Source organism: Opisthorchis viverrini, assembly GCF_000715545.1.
Source record: "Opisthorchis viverrini unplaced genomic scaffold opera_v5_85, whole genome shotgun sequence".
NCBI classification, from domain to species: Eukaryota; Metazoa; Platyhelminthes; class Trematoda; order Opisthorchiida; family Opisthorchiidae; genus Opisthorchis; species Opisthorchis viverrini.
In genome coordinates this window covers 948053-964156 of record NW_008751740.1, presented here as the reverse complement: position 1 = coordinate 964156, position 16104 = coordinate 948053, and the positions used below count along the sequence as shown (strand labels likewise).

At 43.9% G+C, this 16104-nt stretch overlaps 1 protein-coding gene across 1 annotated transcript in view; it reads left to right on the top strand.

Annotated features, from left to right (window-relative positions):
- Positions 1 to 16104, top strand: part of T265_04840 (hypothetical protein) — a gene marked incomplete at both ends in the record, with an annotated part of 74569 nt that overhangs the window by 33343 nt on the left and 25122 nt on the right. Inside the window, 4 exons of the mRNA XM_009169686.1 lie at positions 2605 to 2731; positions 4411 to 4581; positions 11870 to 12001; positions 12387 to 12473. Coding sequence (XP_009167950.1) covers positions 2605 to 2731; positions 4411 to 4581; positions 11870 to 12001; positions 12387 to 12473 — 517 coding nt within the window. The remainder of the gene's footprint in view (positions 1 to 2604; positions 2732 to 4410; positions 4582 to 11869; positions 12002 to 12386; positions 12474 to 16104) is intronic.

Sequence of the window (16104 nt, the reverse complement as noted above, 5' to 3'; positions counted from 1 at the left end):
TCACAAACGAGAGATTCATCTGGGTTCCAGGTGAGTCTCTCGAAAAACAAAATTAGTTTGCAAATGAGTGTATATTTGCCAAGGGAAAACTTGTTTTCTCGCATACATGTGAATAATAGCGTACGTTTGGTAATGCATATATTTATCCACGGCGTTCAAAATGGCAGACATACTGGAGTACGTATCCGGACAGCTGGATGAATCAGCGTGCACCAGTGCAATCAGAAGTGATGCCGAAATCCAGACACATACACCGTGACGTGGAATTTCGGTCAATCTGTTATATGCGCGACCAACTTACCTCGTTACATACAGAGTTTCATCAGGTTTAGAGGTTGATTTGAATCAGGGCTACATCTTTTACAATGGATTCATAGTCATTCAGCAAACGGAGAATGGAGCAACTGCCTGGATGTATATATATATCTCGAATTCCCTAAAATTAAGGTTGGTATCCTAACAATTTGGTTCGTCACTACTCAGATCACATGGTCGAGTTTGCAACTAAACTGATTTTGTTCGTCTAAGTCCTAAGGGGAATTGTGCTTCACAGAGTCCATGCCATTACTAGAGAATGTCAGTCAGCTGGATCGATGACCGACACTGCTGGGAGTTAAAGTCACAGAAATCTTTCAGTACACAAAGCAAGGCGATACAAGTAGTTTACAAAGCGGTTGGATGATCGTCAGGACTCGACCAACGCGTCTTGGGGATGCCCGGAAGGCGGAAAATTGAATACCGCGAATGACATATGCCCTCAGCTAGTCTGTAGTTCAAGACTTACGTACTCAGCGAACAGGTGTAAGCAGGGCGATTCCGTGCAGTTTAGTACAACTTAAAACGCTCTTAACAACGACAATAGGTGGCATGCAGACCCTTTAAAGCAGATCTAAGGTCATACTGGTCTGGGCGATCCAGTTATATAATACCTATGTCATAATTTGAATGTTAAACTCCCCCTATTCACTTGTAAAGCTTATTGCGAGTGACGAGGTCTACCGAATGTGTGCCATTAGCGAACTACACTCGGTTGCGAACAATTTCGGTTTTCTTCACGAGACTCACCTGGAACCCAGCTGAATCTCTCGTTTGTGATGTTCTCAGGCAACTGGATGTACTGCGCCAGGCCGCCTCATGTTTCAGTCGCTACGATATTTGATATTGTTAGTCCGAAGAAAAGCACTCTCCCACGTTGAGCAATCATGATCTTCCTTTCCAGTTCATTTTGCGCTGTTTGAATTTCTATTTAAGGTCAATCATGGCAAGAGGTCAGTGGACGAGTTCCACCTGGACTGTTTTCGGGATTTTTGTGTGGCTAACACAAGCGCTGGCAGGCAAAGAACGACCACAGCTATAAGTATGTCCGGTTCCTTAAAAGTCGAACGATGCTTCTAATTCCGACTGAGTACCATCGATTCGGGGTACAAATGCCATCAGTCACGTGACAGCCTGGTTGACAGTTGCTGATCGGGTGTTTGGCGACGGGTCTGGGACAGCTGAAGCGCTTTCTGGAGACTTCGTTTGTCTGGTCTGTTCATTCCGTAAAGTCGATGTGAATTAAAGCATAAATGCTAAATTCAACATGATAAGGCAGAGAAAGTGCGCGCAAAACATAAACCGGTAGTACGAAATCAAGGGCATTAAGGATATAAGGATATCTGGGAACTTTGATGGAAATTCTGCCCACTAAGTTAGACCAATTTATGCTAAACAGCTGAGAAGTACTGTTCAGCTGTCTCATCCTTATTGGGAATAACCAGCTGTGGACATTGCACGAAACTCCACGGGTTTTCGCACCGGCAACCTCCCGGCTAGTAGACTGAACACTAAACTGTTCGACCGTGAGTACCTGATCAGCTGTTACAGCACTGCTCACCCTTCAGTCATGGGACCCACATCACCTAGTTGGAAGTGATGACTTGCTCCTCGAGTGACGAATTCTCTGCTGAAAGTTTCAGTCATCGGGTGCAATCTATTCTTCCTTTCAGCTACTTATAGATTGTTATCATTGCAATGCGATTTGGGAATTTTATTGGAGAGTTCGTCTGGTAAATACTGGAAAGCGAAAAAGCACCAGGTTAACAGTTCTTCCACGAGCAACCGGTCAGCAGTGTGATTAATTCCTACTCAGCACTTGGCCTTCCAGCGCGGACTACCTTTCCAACAGAAGCCATGTTCATTAAAATCAAAGGCTTATAAAATATCTACAACAATGAAGGTCCTTATAACACGACGGGAACCTTAATTCATGGAAAAACAGTTTCTAGCGTTGAAAAAATACGGCCATTTCCTCTAGGACCTATATAAAAACGTTTAAAAATACCACATCTATTCATTACAAACTTGATCACTAAGATAGCTTGGACAAAATCTGAGAAAACGTTCCAACATACAATGCACTAGGGTTGATAGCTCACCCTAGAAGTTGTTACACTGCTCTACGACCCGTACGGTGAAATATTCGAAGGCATAGAGTAGTCAGACTAAACTGACGGGATAATTTCCAGCTGAATGTAACTGGGCAGCGAATTACTTCGTTTAGTTTCTCGTTCAACTGTTGCTTCCTATCATCCCTTTCCTTACCACCCTCTTGCTGGATTTCAGACTGCTGAATCCTAGACCCCCGGAAGAGTTTATGGAAGCCAGTCAAGCGAGTGGAATCAGTACAGCCAGCATGGGGAGTGATGACGTTTTCGGCGAGCAGACTGAGGGAAACAAGAATGACATAGAGGTAAACAACGTTGACTTTCACCTTCCTCGGTATTTATGCATCTTTTCACAAATACTTCATCTTTCTCTCCGTTAGTAGCAGTATACGTCGGGAGAAAATTTCCATCCCGTTATCAACAGCTACTCGGTCGTAGCTTTACGAAATCCCAGTCTCTGTGTTGCAGAGCACAAGTTAGCAATTTTGTTTGAAACAACACGTTAGATTCGGTTTTGTGTAGTTCGGGATGGCCGACTGAAATCCACAACCACCTTGTGTATCTTCCGATAGCATTCTGAATGAAGACTTTGAACAGGTGCTAGCCTCCTAACCATTTTTGTCCCCATGATTAAATTTGACTGTGACGTCATCCGTTTTACACCATAACCCATTAGCCCGTGTACCACTTCACTTGCGTTACATCTCAACGTGCACATGATTTATGTCCAGTTCCAACTAAATTTGTAATGTCTGGTCGTTGGTTTGTTCGGTGCGCTGGGAAATTTGTTTGCAAACGTTTCATTCCCCAATCGAGGTGACATCATCAGTACTTTGTCAGGGGGCGTGGCGGAGCATAGCGATGGGTCGATTGTTGTGCGATGTCTCACTATGCCGCTAGTTTGAACAATAAGGTAGAGTAAGGGGTATTAGTACTCTGGGGACGTTGTCGTCAGGTCAGTACATACTCAATGGCCAAAATGAAGGTAGATAATGAAGAAAAAACAGCTACTCTTGGTTGTCAAACTACAAAGGATCAGGCACGGACGAGCGATTGTCATGAAAACACAAAACTTTCCCAACTGAATGGCGTAAAGTGGTTTAAAGGACCGGTGTGTTACTGTATTGATTGATCCATGTCACATGACCAAGACAGCCTCAAGGCTGGTGCGGACTTTTTTTGACAGCAATGTATCGGGTTTCGACTATGATGTTTTCGCCAAGAGGAAACTAACTTTGTCCGATAACTTTGTACGCTACTTTCCAGTGTCATTCTCACACCAAATGTGTTGACAAAAAGTAATATAAAGACGGTGTACATTAAAGACGGTGGCACATTAAAGCTCAGGTTTACTCATCCACAAAGACTTTGCTGGAAGGTAGAAGCAAGCTTTCCGAGCCATCGTCTACGGAACTAGGAGTGAACTGGGAGTGAACTGGGAGTGAGACTTGTAACTGGATAGGGGAAATCACCTGACTGAATGAAACAGGACACATGTACTCTGTCTCTGCTGATAGGTTCTGAGTGAACCTTGGTATATCGGTGAGCACTCCTACTGATTGAGGGGCGAACAAAGACTAAATTCAACCGTACACTGGAAGAGATACTGCAGTTTTGAGCATGTCTCATAGCGCAGTAAACGTATATTTACCAAGATGAATGAAATTACGGTCTATAAAGACCATTAAACGAGCACACCGGAATCAGAATGTTGTGATCTGGCTCCAACCGTTGGACTGCTTGCGCGATGTCGTTCCAAACGCAGACTGAACTAGCGGCCGACTGAACAATGCCGTGGGTACTTGCAATTACGAACTTGGCCATACTTTAAAGTAGAATAACCTTATAACTGACCATGAATGAAACTTTTCAGAAAGCCTCCAACAATTTCCAAGGCAGTGCTTCAGAAGACAGACCGCTTCACTGCTTGTTATTCATAAAACGAGTGGATTGTCATAAACTTTGAACATATATTCTTTTTTAGCGTCAACTCCGATCCAGGATTTTATGCTTGGAGCGAATGTTGAAGGAAGAAAAATGTCGAAGTGAATCAGCAGAGACTCAACTACAGAAAGCAGTGAAGGAGAGTACTGCACAGGCTTCTATCTCCGAGTCGCAACTGAAGTCCAAACAGTTGGAATTGCTCAAGAAAGAGGTGAGTAGAATTTTATACACAGTCATGATTTCTAGTTGCCTAGGAAAAGCCCTTGGTTATCCCCTCCAGTGAGGTGTCCCCTCCCCCAAAATGAAACAGCGAAAAATTAAACTGCCCAGAAGGTGCCACTTCTCAGAACAAACCAGGTTTAGGACTGTTTCGGTCAGAACAGCTAAAAGTTAGTGCTAGTCAGGTGACCAGTGGCTCAACATCAAGAAAAATCAGCCGTCTGATCGTTCTAGATGGCTTAAACCACAATGCAACAAATAATACAAGGCAAAAGCGATGAAGTTTTGCATTATTAGTGCTCGCTGGCAAGCCATCCTGATAAGAGGCAGATCGTTAAAGTGATCTTTTACTTCCGTCGCATGTAGGGTTGGGCAGTCGGCACACAACAAAAATGTGTTCCTTAAACACGTTGGTTGGAGCGAGGTAGTTGTACATGTTGGTTTTCTTCGAAGTTCTGGGTTGAACAGAATGAAAGCTCATCATTATCATCATCAACAGCACGACATCAGTGTTCAACACCAATGCTTCAGTGCCGTACAACCATGATTTATTTGAAAGCCTTATTGTAAAGAAAAGAGTAAGGTGGAAAGGGAAGAGACTTAGTGCTAGCTTACCACAATCACTCCGAGGTGCCTTTACCTCCAGACATTCACTCAGGCGATCTGGATAGAAACTGACAACAAGAACGCCACTGACATCGGTTGGCAGCCATATCTTGTAGTGTCTCCAACCAGGCACAGTGAGGATCACGCGGTCCCCATCCTGGAAGGCCCAAACGTTTCGTGATCTCCTTTGTACTCCTCTGCCAAGTCAAGGGTTGTCCACCTCTCTGTTTACGGCACTCTGAGTTGGGCATGGAAAACAGCACCCGCAGCTTCTGGTAATGACTAGGTATACGCAACACACGTCCCAACCAACGCAGCTTCTGGTGCTGGACACTTGAATTCTCGAAATCTAACCTTGTTTTTTTCTTATTTCACGCTTTCATACTGACGTGCTACTGTTTTCGTCCGCAAAGTTTGAGGAACAACAGTCGCTTATAATAATCCGATGAACTGCGACAGTGGGTGATAATGGTGATACGACAGAGGCAAAATTTTTGCAAACGGGCCCTCGACCAATAGAAAATTCGCCGGGTACCAAAGGGCGTAAGGGAAAATAATCGCTCCCATTAATATGGACACTCTCAAGGAGTCTTAAAGTCTTCCCAACCTCTCCGTCTAGCTGAAAGTTGTGAAAATATGAATCTGTACAGGCGACTGACCTGTAACCTGCGTACGCTTTTAAGGGTTTCACCGTCACTTGTCATCCGTGCTGTCGTTGTGGTCAGCTCTTAGATTTGCCTTACCTTCAACCCATGTTTTGACCGCGAAGGAGCAGTAAACCATTCTCCGTTTTAGAAATTTGATAAAAGCCGAACCAGATGAAAGAGAATGAGGACACCTGGCCTAACACAAATGATACGACCGGTTGTTGGCGGAAAAGGAATAGAAAGTCGATAAGACGACGTGGACCGTTAGATAAGCCGCCATCCGGCCAATTTATCGACCGATAGCCGAAAACGAAAGCACAAAGAAGTGCAAATTGGCGACAGGATACCGGACAAAAGCGGTGCAGTTGGTGGATAACCGATTTTTGACAGCAAAGGAACTGTCGTTATTTGGTTCAGATACTGTTTCCTCATTTGAAAGACAAACTAGGCTGTGTGGGAGACAGTCGAAAAGTGCATTCCAACCAAAGTTGCCGCAGGAAATGTTATGGGAGCTGAACTAATGGATTTCCTCATTGTGGATGCAGAATTTTTTAGAAATATTCTGAGGGTCAGGCATGCGTGTTTCTGAAGGGTAGTGATGGTGTAACGGTGGATACTACTGATGAGGCATGCGAGTAGTATGTAGTTTTCTCGTAACTCCACCTTGATCAAAAGCAAGGTGTGATTCATTAAGGAAGTTATGGAACTGCTTCGCAGTATTTGTTTACGATTGCGTGATAGTCAATGAATATCCAGAAGCGTTCAAGAAGAAAACGGATATTTAGTTTTTAAAAACAAGGTGCACATGGAAGTTTTACTCTCTTGTCCAATAGTCTGTAACTGTTTACTTGGTGTTTCCAAGTGAACAACTCCACGGCGAAGGGCTTTTCTCTTTTCAGTGGTAGTCGGAAGAATTGGAAACTCCAGCGCTAAATTCATGAGAGGACGTCTGAAGGTGGCTTTGCCACTGCGGCTGCACACGAAAACCCAAAACTGACGAAGTCAATGCTTTCGGAAATGCGTTTTGATGCGAAATTATTAAAAGGAGTCCACGACAGCCACCCGGGATAGGACTCACCGATGTCAGTGGAAAACCTGTGCTTTTGTTAGGATAACCAATTGAATCTGACAAACTATGCAGCAGTATTCATTCTGAGTGCCATTTGTATCTTTTTTTGTCATCTAGCGTTCGGCTGGAGAAGGTTCAATGATGTGTAGACTTCACAGACTATTCATAGGGTTGCTGAAAACTCTTCGATAACCCACGACACGTTTCATTTTTCTTAGAGCTCATCAAAAAGACCATCAGGGATAACATCATAAACGACAGACTTGGATGGGATTCGGATGAATCACCCTTGAAAAGAATGTTGAATGCAAATGTGTCTTTGTCCAATTTCGTGCAATCTAGGTTTAATTTGGGCATAATGTTGATGAAAACTCATTGACTGCGCCAATCTGCTTAACCCCAAGAGGCGAAACCGGCGTGGGCTGCTGAACAGTTTTCAGTAACCCTATGAGTGGTGTGTTGCGTTTACTCTATATATTACGATATCGAAACATGACGTGGCCTGGTGCCATATATCCATTTAAACCTCAGCTGGGATTGATGTACTTGTCAAAGATTGAAGATCATTACCCGCCCTAGGATGGATCAATTGATGTGCGTCTCTTGGGATAATTTAAGTTCCCGCTGACGCACAATATATTGGTTCCAAGTGAACTTAGAAACGGTATAACTTTTTAGCTCAGTTCTCACCTTCAACATCAGGCTCCATGTTCCAAACTGAAGTCTAACCAACGCCAGCCGTACCGCTCGAAAGATGTGGATGACCTCAAACCAACGACAACATGAGACGTCATACATCGTCGGGTTTTGGGAAGCATTGGATGTTCCCAGTCTGTGTAGTGATTTTCAACCGCCTGAAACGTGTGATACAAAGGAATAGTTTCAGGTTGATTGTTTTTTAAGCACTCAGTGGACTGTCAAATTCACATTCATGTTAGTTTCATGCAGTCAAAAGTCGTTTCTAAGACTATACTGCAAGGGAGCTGGAGCTTGGTGAAAACTTTCAGGGAAGTTGGCATGATTCTCAATCAATTGGAAAGGGTCTGGAACCGATTGAGAAGTCATCATTTCAGAAGAGCTTGGTAAACAATAGGTAGTTTTTATTTGGGCAACGTTTCGCTTTTGATGATGGTAATGGCGATGATGATGATGTTGTTGTTGTTGTTGTTGTTGTTGTTGTTGTTGTTGTTGTTGTTGTTGTTGTTGTTGTTGTTGTTGTTGTTGTTGTTGTTGTTGTTGTTGTTGTTGTTGTTGTTGTGGCACATTTGTATATAATGAATTCACATCGAAACTTACAAGGATGTCATATGGTTCAAAAGTGACACCTACTACTTTGTTGGCGAAGTCATATGAATTCCGAATGTAAGTAACAGATTTCCCGGTGAGGGTTTTTAAAATACCGGCCAAGAATCTGGCCAGTTCATGCGGTATGGAACCTATTCCGTCTACTATCGGTCACACCAGGACAGCTGGTTTATGGATTTTTGGAAAAGGATTCTGTTCGTTCTGTGCTACGATCACTTGGAGTGTGCCGAGATCACAGCGCATTTAAAACAAAGTTGGACTGCAACTACATCGAGTGATTCCTGAATCAGGAGAAGAGGCGGCCTGCAATTCCTAAAGGTAGTCTTCGAAGCAAGTGAGTAGGGTAAGGTTCCACCTCCAAAAATAAAATTAACCGCATTCGCCAATCGCAAGATAACTTCAGAGTTATCCTAGTGCCATATCACTATCCCAACTCAGACCCTTGGCAAGGTTTAGGACACACAGGATTACATGTAATATGCCGTACTTTTGTTGAAAACTTTTAGTGAGTATACACGGTGGTTCCTATTAGCATGTCCATCTTTGATCGGTGACGTGTTGGCTTCCCGACACGATATCACCGTCATCCAGAAAGATAACATTAACTAGCAAATGCGTGATCGAAGAAAGTTTCCTAACACTAGGCGAGGTGAACTAATCTCATCTTCATTTCGGCATTTACTTCATGCCAGAATTGATTTGTCTAAATAATGGCGACCTAATGGAGATTCATGCGACCATATGTTTCTGTCATCTGGGCTAGTTGTATAAACAACCAATGTTCCGAGAACATTCTCCCTGGCTGGCCATATTGTGGTCTTTTCAAAATGAAAAGGCACTACCGTAGAACTCGATTTTTCTATTTTTAGCTTGCCTTGCAGTCTGTCTTATCACGCTCAAAACGGTCTGCTGTGAAGTCAAACTTATTCTGATTATTCTGGCTATTCTGATTTCCATCTGAGATCTCATCCTGAAACCACATTGTGCTAAAAAACTGAAAAGCACTGTACATTGGCTAATTCATTCTTATTGGGAATCATCAGCACTTGAAATATCACGAAAGTTAGAGGTTCGAACCCGCAACTTTCCAGTCAGTGTTCGGACATTCAATCGTTTGGCCACTGAACAACAATGTGATTAGCGAACTACACTCATTTGCAAAGTAATTTAGCTTTTCGAGCGACTGACCTGGAACCCAACTGAATCTCTCGTTTGTGATGTCTCCAGGCAACTGAGTGTGCTGCCCCAGGCCGCCCCATGTTTCAGTCGTTACGATATTTGAGGTATCGCGATACATGTATATCTTTAATGCACTACTCATAAGGTTGCTGAAAATCCGTCGACAGCCCACGACCGGTTTCGCCCTTTTTGAGGCTCATCAGGTAGGCGCAGTCCCCAAGTTTCCGTCAACCTTATGTTCTAGTTGAACCCAAATAGCACGAAATTAGCGAAATACACCCATTTGCAAACTAATTTGTGATTAGCGCTCACTAAGATTTCATCTGACCGACGAAGTGTTCCGCAGAGACCAGGCACACCAAAATTCAACATAACCATGAGTGTTTGTGTGCCTGCACAACCTCACTGTGATCTCAGCAGTAATGACAACTGGACAGGTTCATACTCTCTTATTTTTTGTGATTTGTCCCTAAACTAATCAACTCTGCTCTGTTTACCACTAAGCGAGCCAATGATCGGATCTGTAGATGATCCACCGATGTCAGTCCAATTGAACCTGGTTGATTTTTTAAAAAGCCCACTCCACACTCCGGTGACATCCCTACCCTGGTGTCAGTCTATCTATTTCAGACTAGGAATTAGGCAAACTTAGTATACCCGGTTATTCCACCAGAGAGGAGAACAGAACAACAAGGGCTGAATGCAGCCTCTCCATAGTCGTGAATTGAATTCAACTAACAGTCGTTACTAAGGTGCACTGAGCCATAAACCGAAAGTTTTGAAGTGATGCGGGTGAGAAACAAACAGAGATGCAAAGGCGATGGAGGCCTAGTGTCCACTAGTTATCCCCACTGTCTACGTTGATACAAGTGATTGCCTAAATCTTGAGTCTGTGTTTGCGGCTTTTTCCGGACGGTAGTACGAAAGTCTAACAAAGAGCAATCTCAAAAACTTTCTTATTTTTCGTTAACAAGAAAACTGATGTGCAGGCAGTTGAGGCCTTCTGTGTTCAGTCCACAAGGTGGTTGTTTGTATCGTCAACTCAGTAGAGACATATAGTATTCCCTCTTCCCTAGATCACTAACGCTAACCTCCGAACTCGTCCTGTCACGTGGGAACGTCTTTTCCGATAATTCCCATAAAATTCGCCAGTGTGCCCAGGGGGTTAGTCTGTCATTCGTTTTTAAATGCATCGACCATTTTCCATCGAAATTAACTTTCGTTCGCTGAATGCTGACGAAGTGAACCAAGTCAGGAGAAGACGTTCCTTGCTGAGTGAAACCGAATCAAGCCACGAATTCGCTGCCATACCTAACTCATTTGTCAAGCAGTAGATTTTTTGATGGCCTGCTTAGTCTATACTGCTTATCCGTGGACAATTTTTTTATCAAAGCAGTCCATGTTAAGCCTCGTTTACACCAATAAATTGTAGTAACTTGTCCCACCGGAGAGGATGCTCTGTCAAATGAAGAATCAAAAGGTTCTGTCAAGACAGTTCTTTTCTCTGCCCTGAAGCTTCTCCACTGAGGGGGTTTTCCTAAAGGGGAATTTTTATACTTAATTAGTAATGTCGAAACACAAAGAATTTCCTCACTCTGTTGGCTCGATCGGAAAAAGGAACTGGTCATTCTTATGGCTAAACCATGGGTCAGTTCATAAGAGAGTGAACGATTTCGCGGTCCTGGAAAAAACTCTCGCCTTCATAAATTCGATACTTTGAAAGACATTTCCCTCCAGGAGTTTCCATAATGATGGGGCAACTTGCCCACTTCAGTGGAATCAGGCCTTGTTTTAGTGGATCAACAAATCAGTTGTATAAGGGACTACTCTATTAGCTGAGTAAATGGCACTGAACAGAACCGACAAAGGACCAACTTGAGAAAAAGTTTGTCTGTTAATCTTGGCAGAGCGCGAATTTACTGACTGGAAGGTCTGTGGTTCGAACCCGACATCTACCTCTCGACTTCCCCTGTCTAGACTTTGGCAACCTGGAAGTATCCCAGCCCTCGTGCTTCCTTCGGGTAGCATGGCAGCTAGGCACCGGATGGGTATTACATTTGAATACAAACAGGTGAGAAAATGTTGTTCATGCCACCTCAACTCAGTAAAATTAGGAAAGCTAAGAATAGGTTGATACAAATCACAAAGGATTCGGATACTTTTAAAATGGAAAGTCCATGAGCAAATAACTTGGGAAAAAAGGCAGGCCAATGAGTACATCACAACCGCCAAACTTGGAAAATTGGACATCCTTACTTATTTTTAACGCTACACCTCATATTCAAGCTTTCATCACATTCGTTATTCTCACAAATGGTACAGAATATCTGAACACTACTCAAAACATCAGAAAGGTTTTCTCCGACAAAAATGAAACCCAACAACAACTTGACTTGGCAATCTACAAGTTTTTTTGTTATGGCACAGACATTTCGTTTGACTGGAATGGTTACCACGATTATTTCTCTTCACAGCTTGATGAAAAGGATGAACTTTTGGAGGCCAAGGAGGAACAAGTTGCAGACCTCAAGTCCCGTATCGATCAGTCACGCAAGATGAACGATGCCTTGCGTGCTCTGATGGAAAAGGAACCTGATTCTGAAAAGGTGAGATCTCGAGTGCCCACCTGTCCAAAATTAGAGCCTTTTCTGTGCCAGATAGCTCAACTTTATTTGAATGTGCATGATGCACCTAGGTGATGCTTGGGTCACTCGGACAACAGTTCGTTAGTGCAGGGCGATATTATACTACTTAAAATACCATTCATAATATCTTCCTGTCGAGAAAGCGAGTTTCTTCTAGTTGCATCATTTCTAGTCAGAATATGGATGACATGTGTTTTATATCAGGAGTCAGTACAAAAAAGAAAACCCTTTTTGGTGAGGTTAACCAACAGGAAAGCCACTGTTTTGCGTCCTGTTTCTGAATGGATATTCTGTATGGTTCTCCTAACTCCTTTGAGCGACTTTATCCGTATATTCCACTTTACAGCAGTCCACCATTCAAAACACAGAAGCGCAAGTCGAGATCGTCAGTTACCGCAAAGAGATTGAAAGTGCCCGCAAAGAAATGCAAATCGTGAGTGATGCTAAAGGATCTATGCATGGTTTGTTGCATTGAATACTTCTGTTTGTTCGGAAAAAACGTAGTTCCGTGAATATTTGTGTGTACATTGAGGAGTGGATGCAAACATGACTGAGGTTAAAATACAGAAGGAAGAAATAATGAGTAGCTATCAGATGGTGAGTTTAATGTTGCCAGTTTATTGGAGAGCAGTGAATTAGAATGAGTCGTAGACCCGATGCAGGCACCTGTTAGGCTGTCTTGAAATACGAGAGACCAGAGTTGATGAGGGAAGAACCTGCTGAGTTGTCTGCACGCCAAACATCGAATCAGACAGCCTTGAAAAGAACTGGCAGTGCAAACATCGACCGGCAACCATTTCTTAGAATGTCTCCAGTCAAGTGATGTCACGAGGACTCCATCCTGTTGTTCACCTCACAGTTTCCGGTACTCGGAAAAAGACAAGGAATACGGTTCACAGTTGACGGTGCTGGATGTGTTTTACGCAACCGAAGTGTAATAAAGATCCGCCAGTCACTGGTATAATGAGATAGTTGATTCCATAATGCATGTAGTGACATTTTACCATCGCTTGAGGTCGTACCCATTAGGATAAATGATACAGTTACTTGTCTAAGTCCTTTTTGAGGACAGTGGACAAAGTGATCATGGACTGGCTTGGATTTATTCTGTTTCAAAGATATCCATCCAGGGTGACCAGATACTATGATAACATTCGGCTACCGTTGGGACAGCCATACACAACCGTAGACAGAGTTTAGGTACATGAGATCATTACAGGAAATGGAAGTGGAAGTTATGTTTGCTCGCATCTGTTTCATCAGATTTAAAACAACTTGGTAGCAGTTTGTAAAATGAGTTCAGTAGCTCCACTTGGTGAAGATTATCAGTCTATTTGGTTCAGTATGTCTGTCACTGTATGCATGGGTGAGATCATCGGAGGCGTTATAGCCGCGAGACACTACGGGAAGACAAAATACGGTTGATGTTTTGAAAATACAAGCAACATTTTTCCATTTTGAACTGTATGTTCATCAGGAGATCGGTTGTTCTGTGAACCTGTAGACTGGAATCATCGTTCGGATAACTCAGACTCACGAATTGGTGGTAAGATTTGAACAGACGGCAAACCAACGGTCCAGAGGACCGTTGTTACCTTCAGAAGGCATTTGAGCGCAGTCTGACATGAAAAAACACAAACGGCATTTACACGGAGTACTATGATATTATGAACTAGAAATTGTAAATAGTTTGTACTTCTAGGTCCAGGTAAAGTGTAACTCGCTTTTTCCAAAGCTTTTCCACTCAGCTTGAATGTGTGAGTTTCCTGGATTTTCCTACAGCACCGTTTCATTCAGGAGTTTGGATGATATTTGAAACTGTCATGAAATAATATCTCCAGTCATCCTTTTCCTGCGACTTGCTGAGATTGTGTACCTTTTGGAAAGTTGGGCAATGAGTAATAGCACCGTGTCCAAGCAAGCGATGTCTCCCGGAACATTTGGTACTTTCCCTAGTGGCTTCTCGTGGCGAGTTTACAGTGAGTGGTTTTTGGACCTCTCGTCTGAAAAGTCATCCTCCTGTCCCGGCGCAGTCATTCTAATGAGGCCACATCAAAGGGAAGAAGCGCTGGACTGAAACTTCCGTCTTATTAGAACTCCCCAACAGTACATGTCGGAGCTTGAGCTCCGGAGATCTGACATGCGAGGTCAACGTGCTAACACTTTACCACCAGCGCACACTGGACGCATCTGAATGTTCGCACCTGAACAGGTGAACATGTTGGCACTTGAATCATGTGAGTGGTAAGCCAGACACTTCGAACCCGGCAACATATCGATCGACCCGCCATTCAGGACTTCCCAGGGCATCATATTTCCCATGCATTCTGAACAATCCCGCGACCACCCACTCCTGAAACAAAAAGTGTCCAGCAAGTTTTAAACGTCCGTGGCGCTACCTGACTGGGAAGCCCTGACAGGCGGGTTAATCGATCGACACAACCAAGGCATGTTACTGGTACGCAATATTCCGAAAATTCCCATTTAGAATAAGAACAAAGGTGGGTTAACGAACGCATTTTCGACAAGGTCAAAAGCTAAAAGGCCAGTAGTCAACATAGGTTAATGAGCAGGAAACAGGACGTCGAGTGAGGGACGGCATTGGTTATCTGTCATGGAACAACAAGTTCAAGTCACCAGTAAGATGACCTGAGTTTGCCAGTGCAGGCAGTGCTGTGTTTGCTTGTTCAGCACAGGATGTATGTGGGGGGAGGTTAAGTGGAGCGACGTGCTGTCGTATGGCGATAGCTTCCACCACTACAATAACACGGTGATACACCAACCTGGACTGATTAGCAGGCACCTTGTAAACTATAAGGAAACTTTGCCTAAGTATCACGCCATGCACCGTGCCTGCTAGATGTTGCATACTTGAGCTGGTTATCGTCCTCCCAGTTCCAGACGCCAGTCAGGATGGGTTGTATTCCTTCATTCTTTGTCCGTGTTACCTCGTCCTGCGTCCAATGTATTCCGCTACACAACAGCAACAAAATGAGTATACTAACATATTTTGGGCGTGGACAGACACTCTGCCTGTGAGACTAAAGGAGCACAGGCGATTGTTTGTGAACCAGGTTCGGAGTCTTGCGGCCGGAGAACGTTGTTCAAACTGGTAGAAGTTTTTCAGTTCAGTTGGTCGGCTTGTATATCGTCAATAAACAGAATGCTAATATAAACCGGGTTTCCTTCAGCTCTGCTGGTGACAGTATTGACCCGTCCTCTCTCAGAACATTGGTGAGAGCTGGGACTTTTTTGCGTCAGCGCATCATCGAAGTATTTTTTCTCTCACTCTGTTAGTTACGCTGCGGCTCAGACTCCGTTTCTGCTTTAGAGGCACGAGGCTGTTAAAGTTCGTGTATTTCCCGGAACATGTAAGCTTTCGGTAGACCGATCTTTTCAGTGTAACATCACGACGTCGTTCAGGTCCAAAATCTAGGAAGTGGAAGATGTCATTTTCTGGGTCGCCGTCCAAGCTTACCACTCACATTACTCAAGCGCGAACATGTTCGCCTGTTCAGACATGAAAGTTCAGATACTTCAAGCGTGCGCTGGTGGAGCTGTGGTAACACTCGGATATGTACTGTCGATGCCCTCTGATAAAGGCGGAGTTCGAGAGTCCAGTGCTCCCCCTTTCAGTACTTAACTGCCATGCCACCCGAAGGTTGAACGGGGGCTGGGATACTGCCAGGTTGCCCAAGCCTAGACAGGAGAAGTCGACAGGTACAGGTAGGGTTCAAACCACGAACCCTTCCGGTCAGTAAATTCGCGTTTGGGCCATCTTGCCCCCCCCCCCGCTTTGATGTGACATCCCCAGAATGACTGCGCTGGGCCAGGGAGATGACTGTTCAAACGAGGGTGAGTTGAGCGCGCAATTAGTGGATTAGTGGTGAATTCACCAGGATCCCCAAAAATCAAATGGAAGAGGAAAATATCTTCATGAGCCGCATCTCGGTCTGCAAAGTAAAACAGTGAAACATCCAACAAAAGGTTTACCTACTGCGCCGACTGAGAGTAGCCCTTGATATGTCCGCACGCTATTAAACAGCATAGGACCAAAAAGCAGT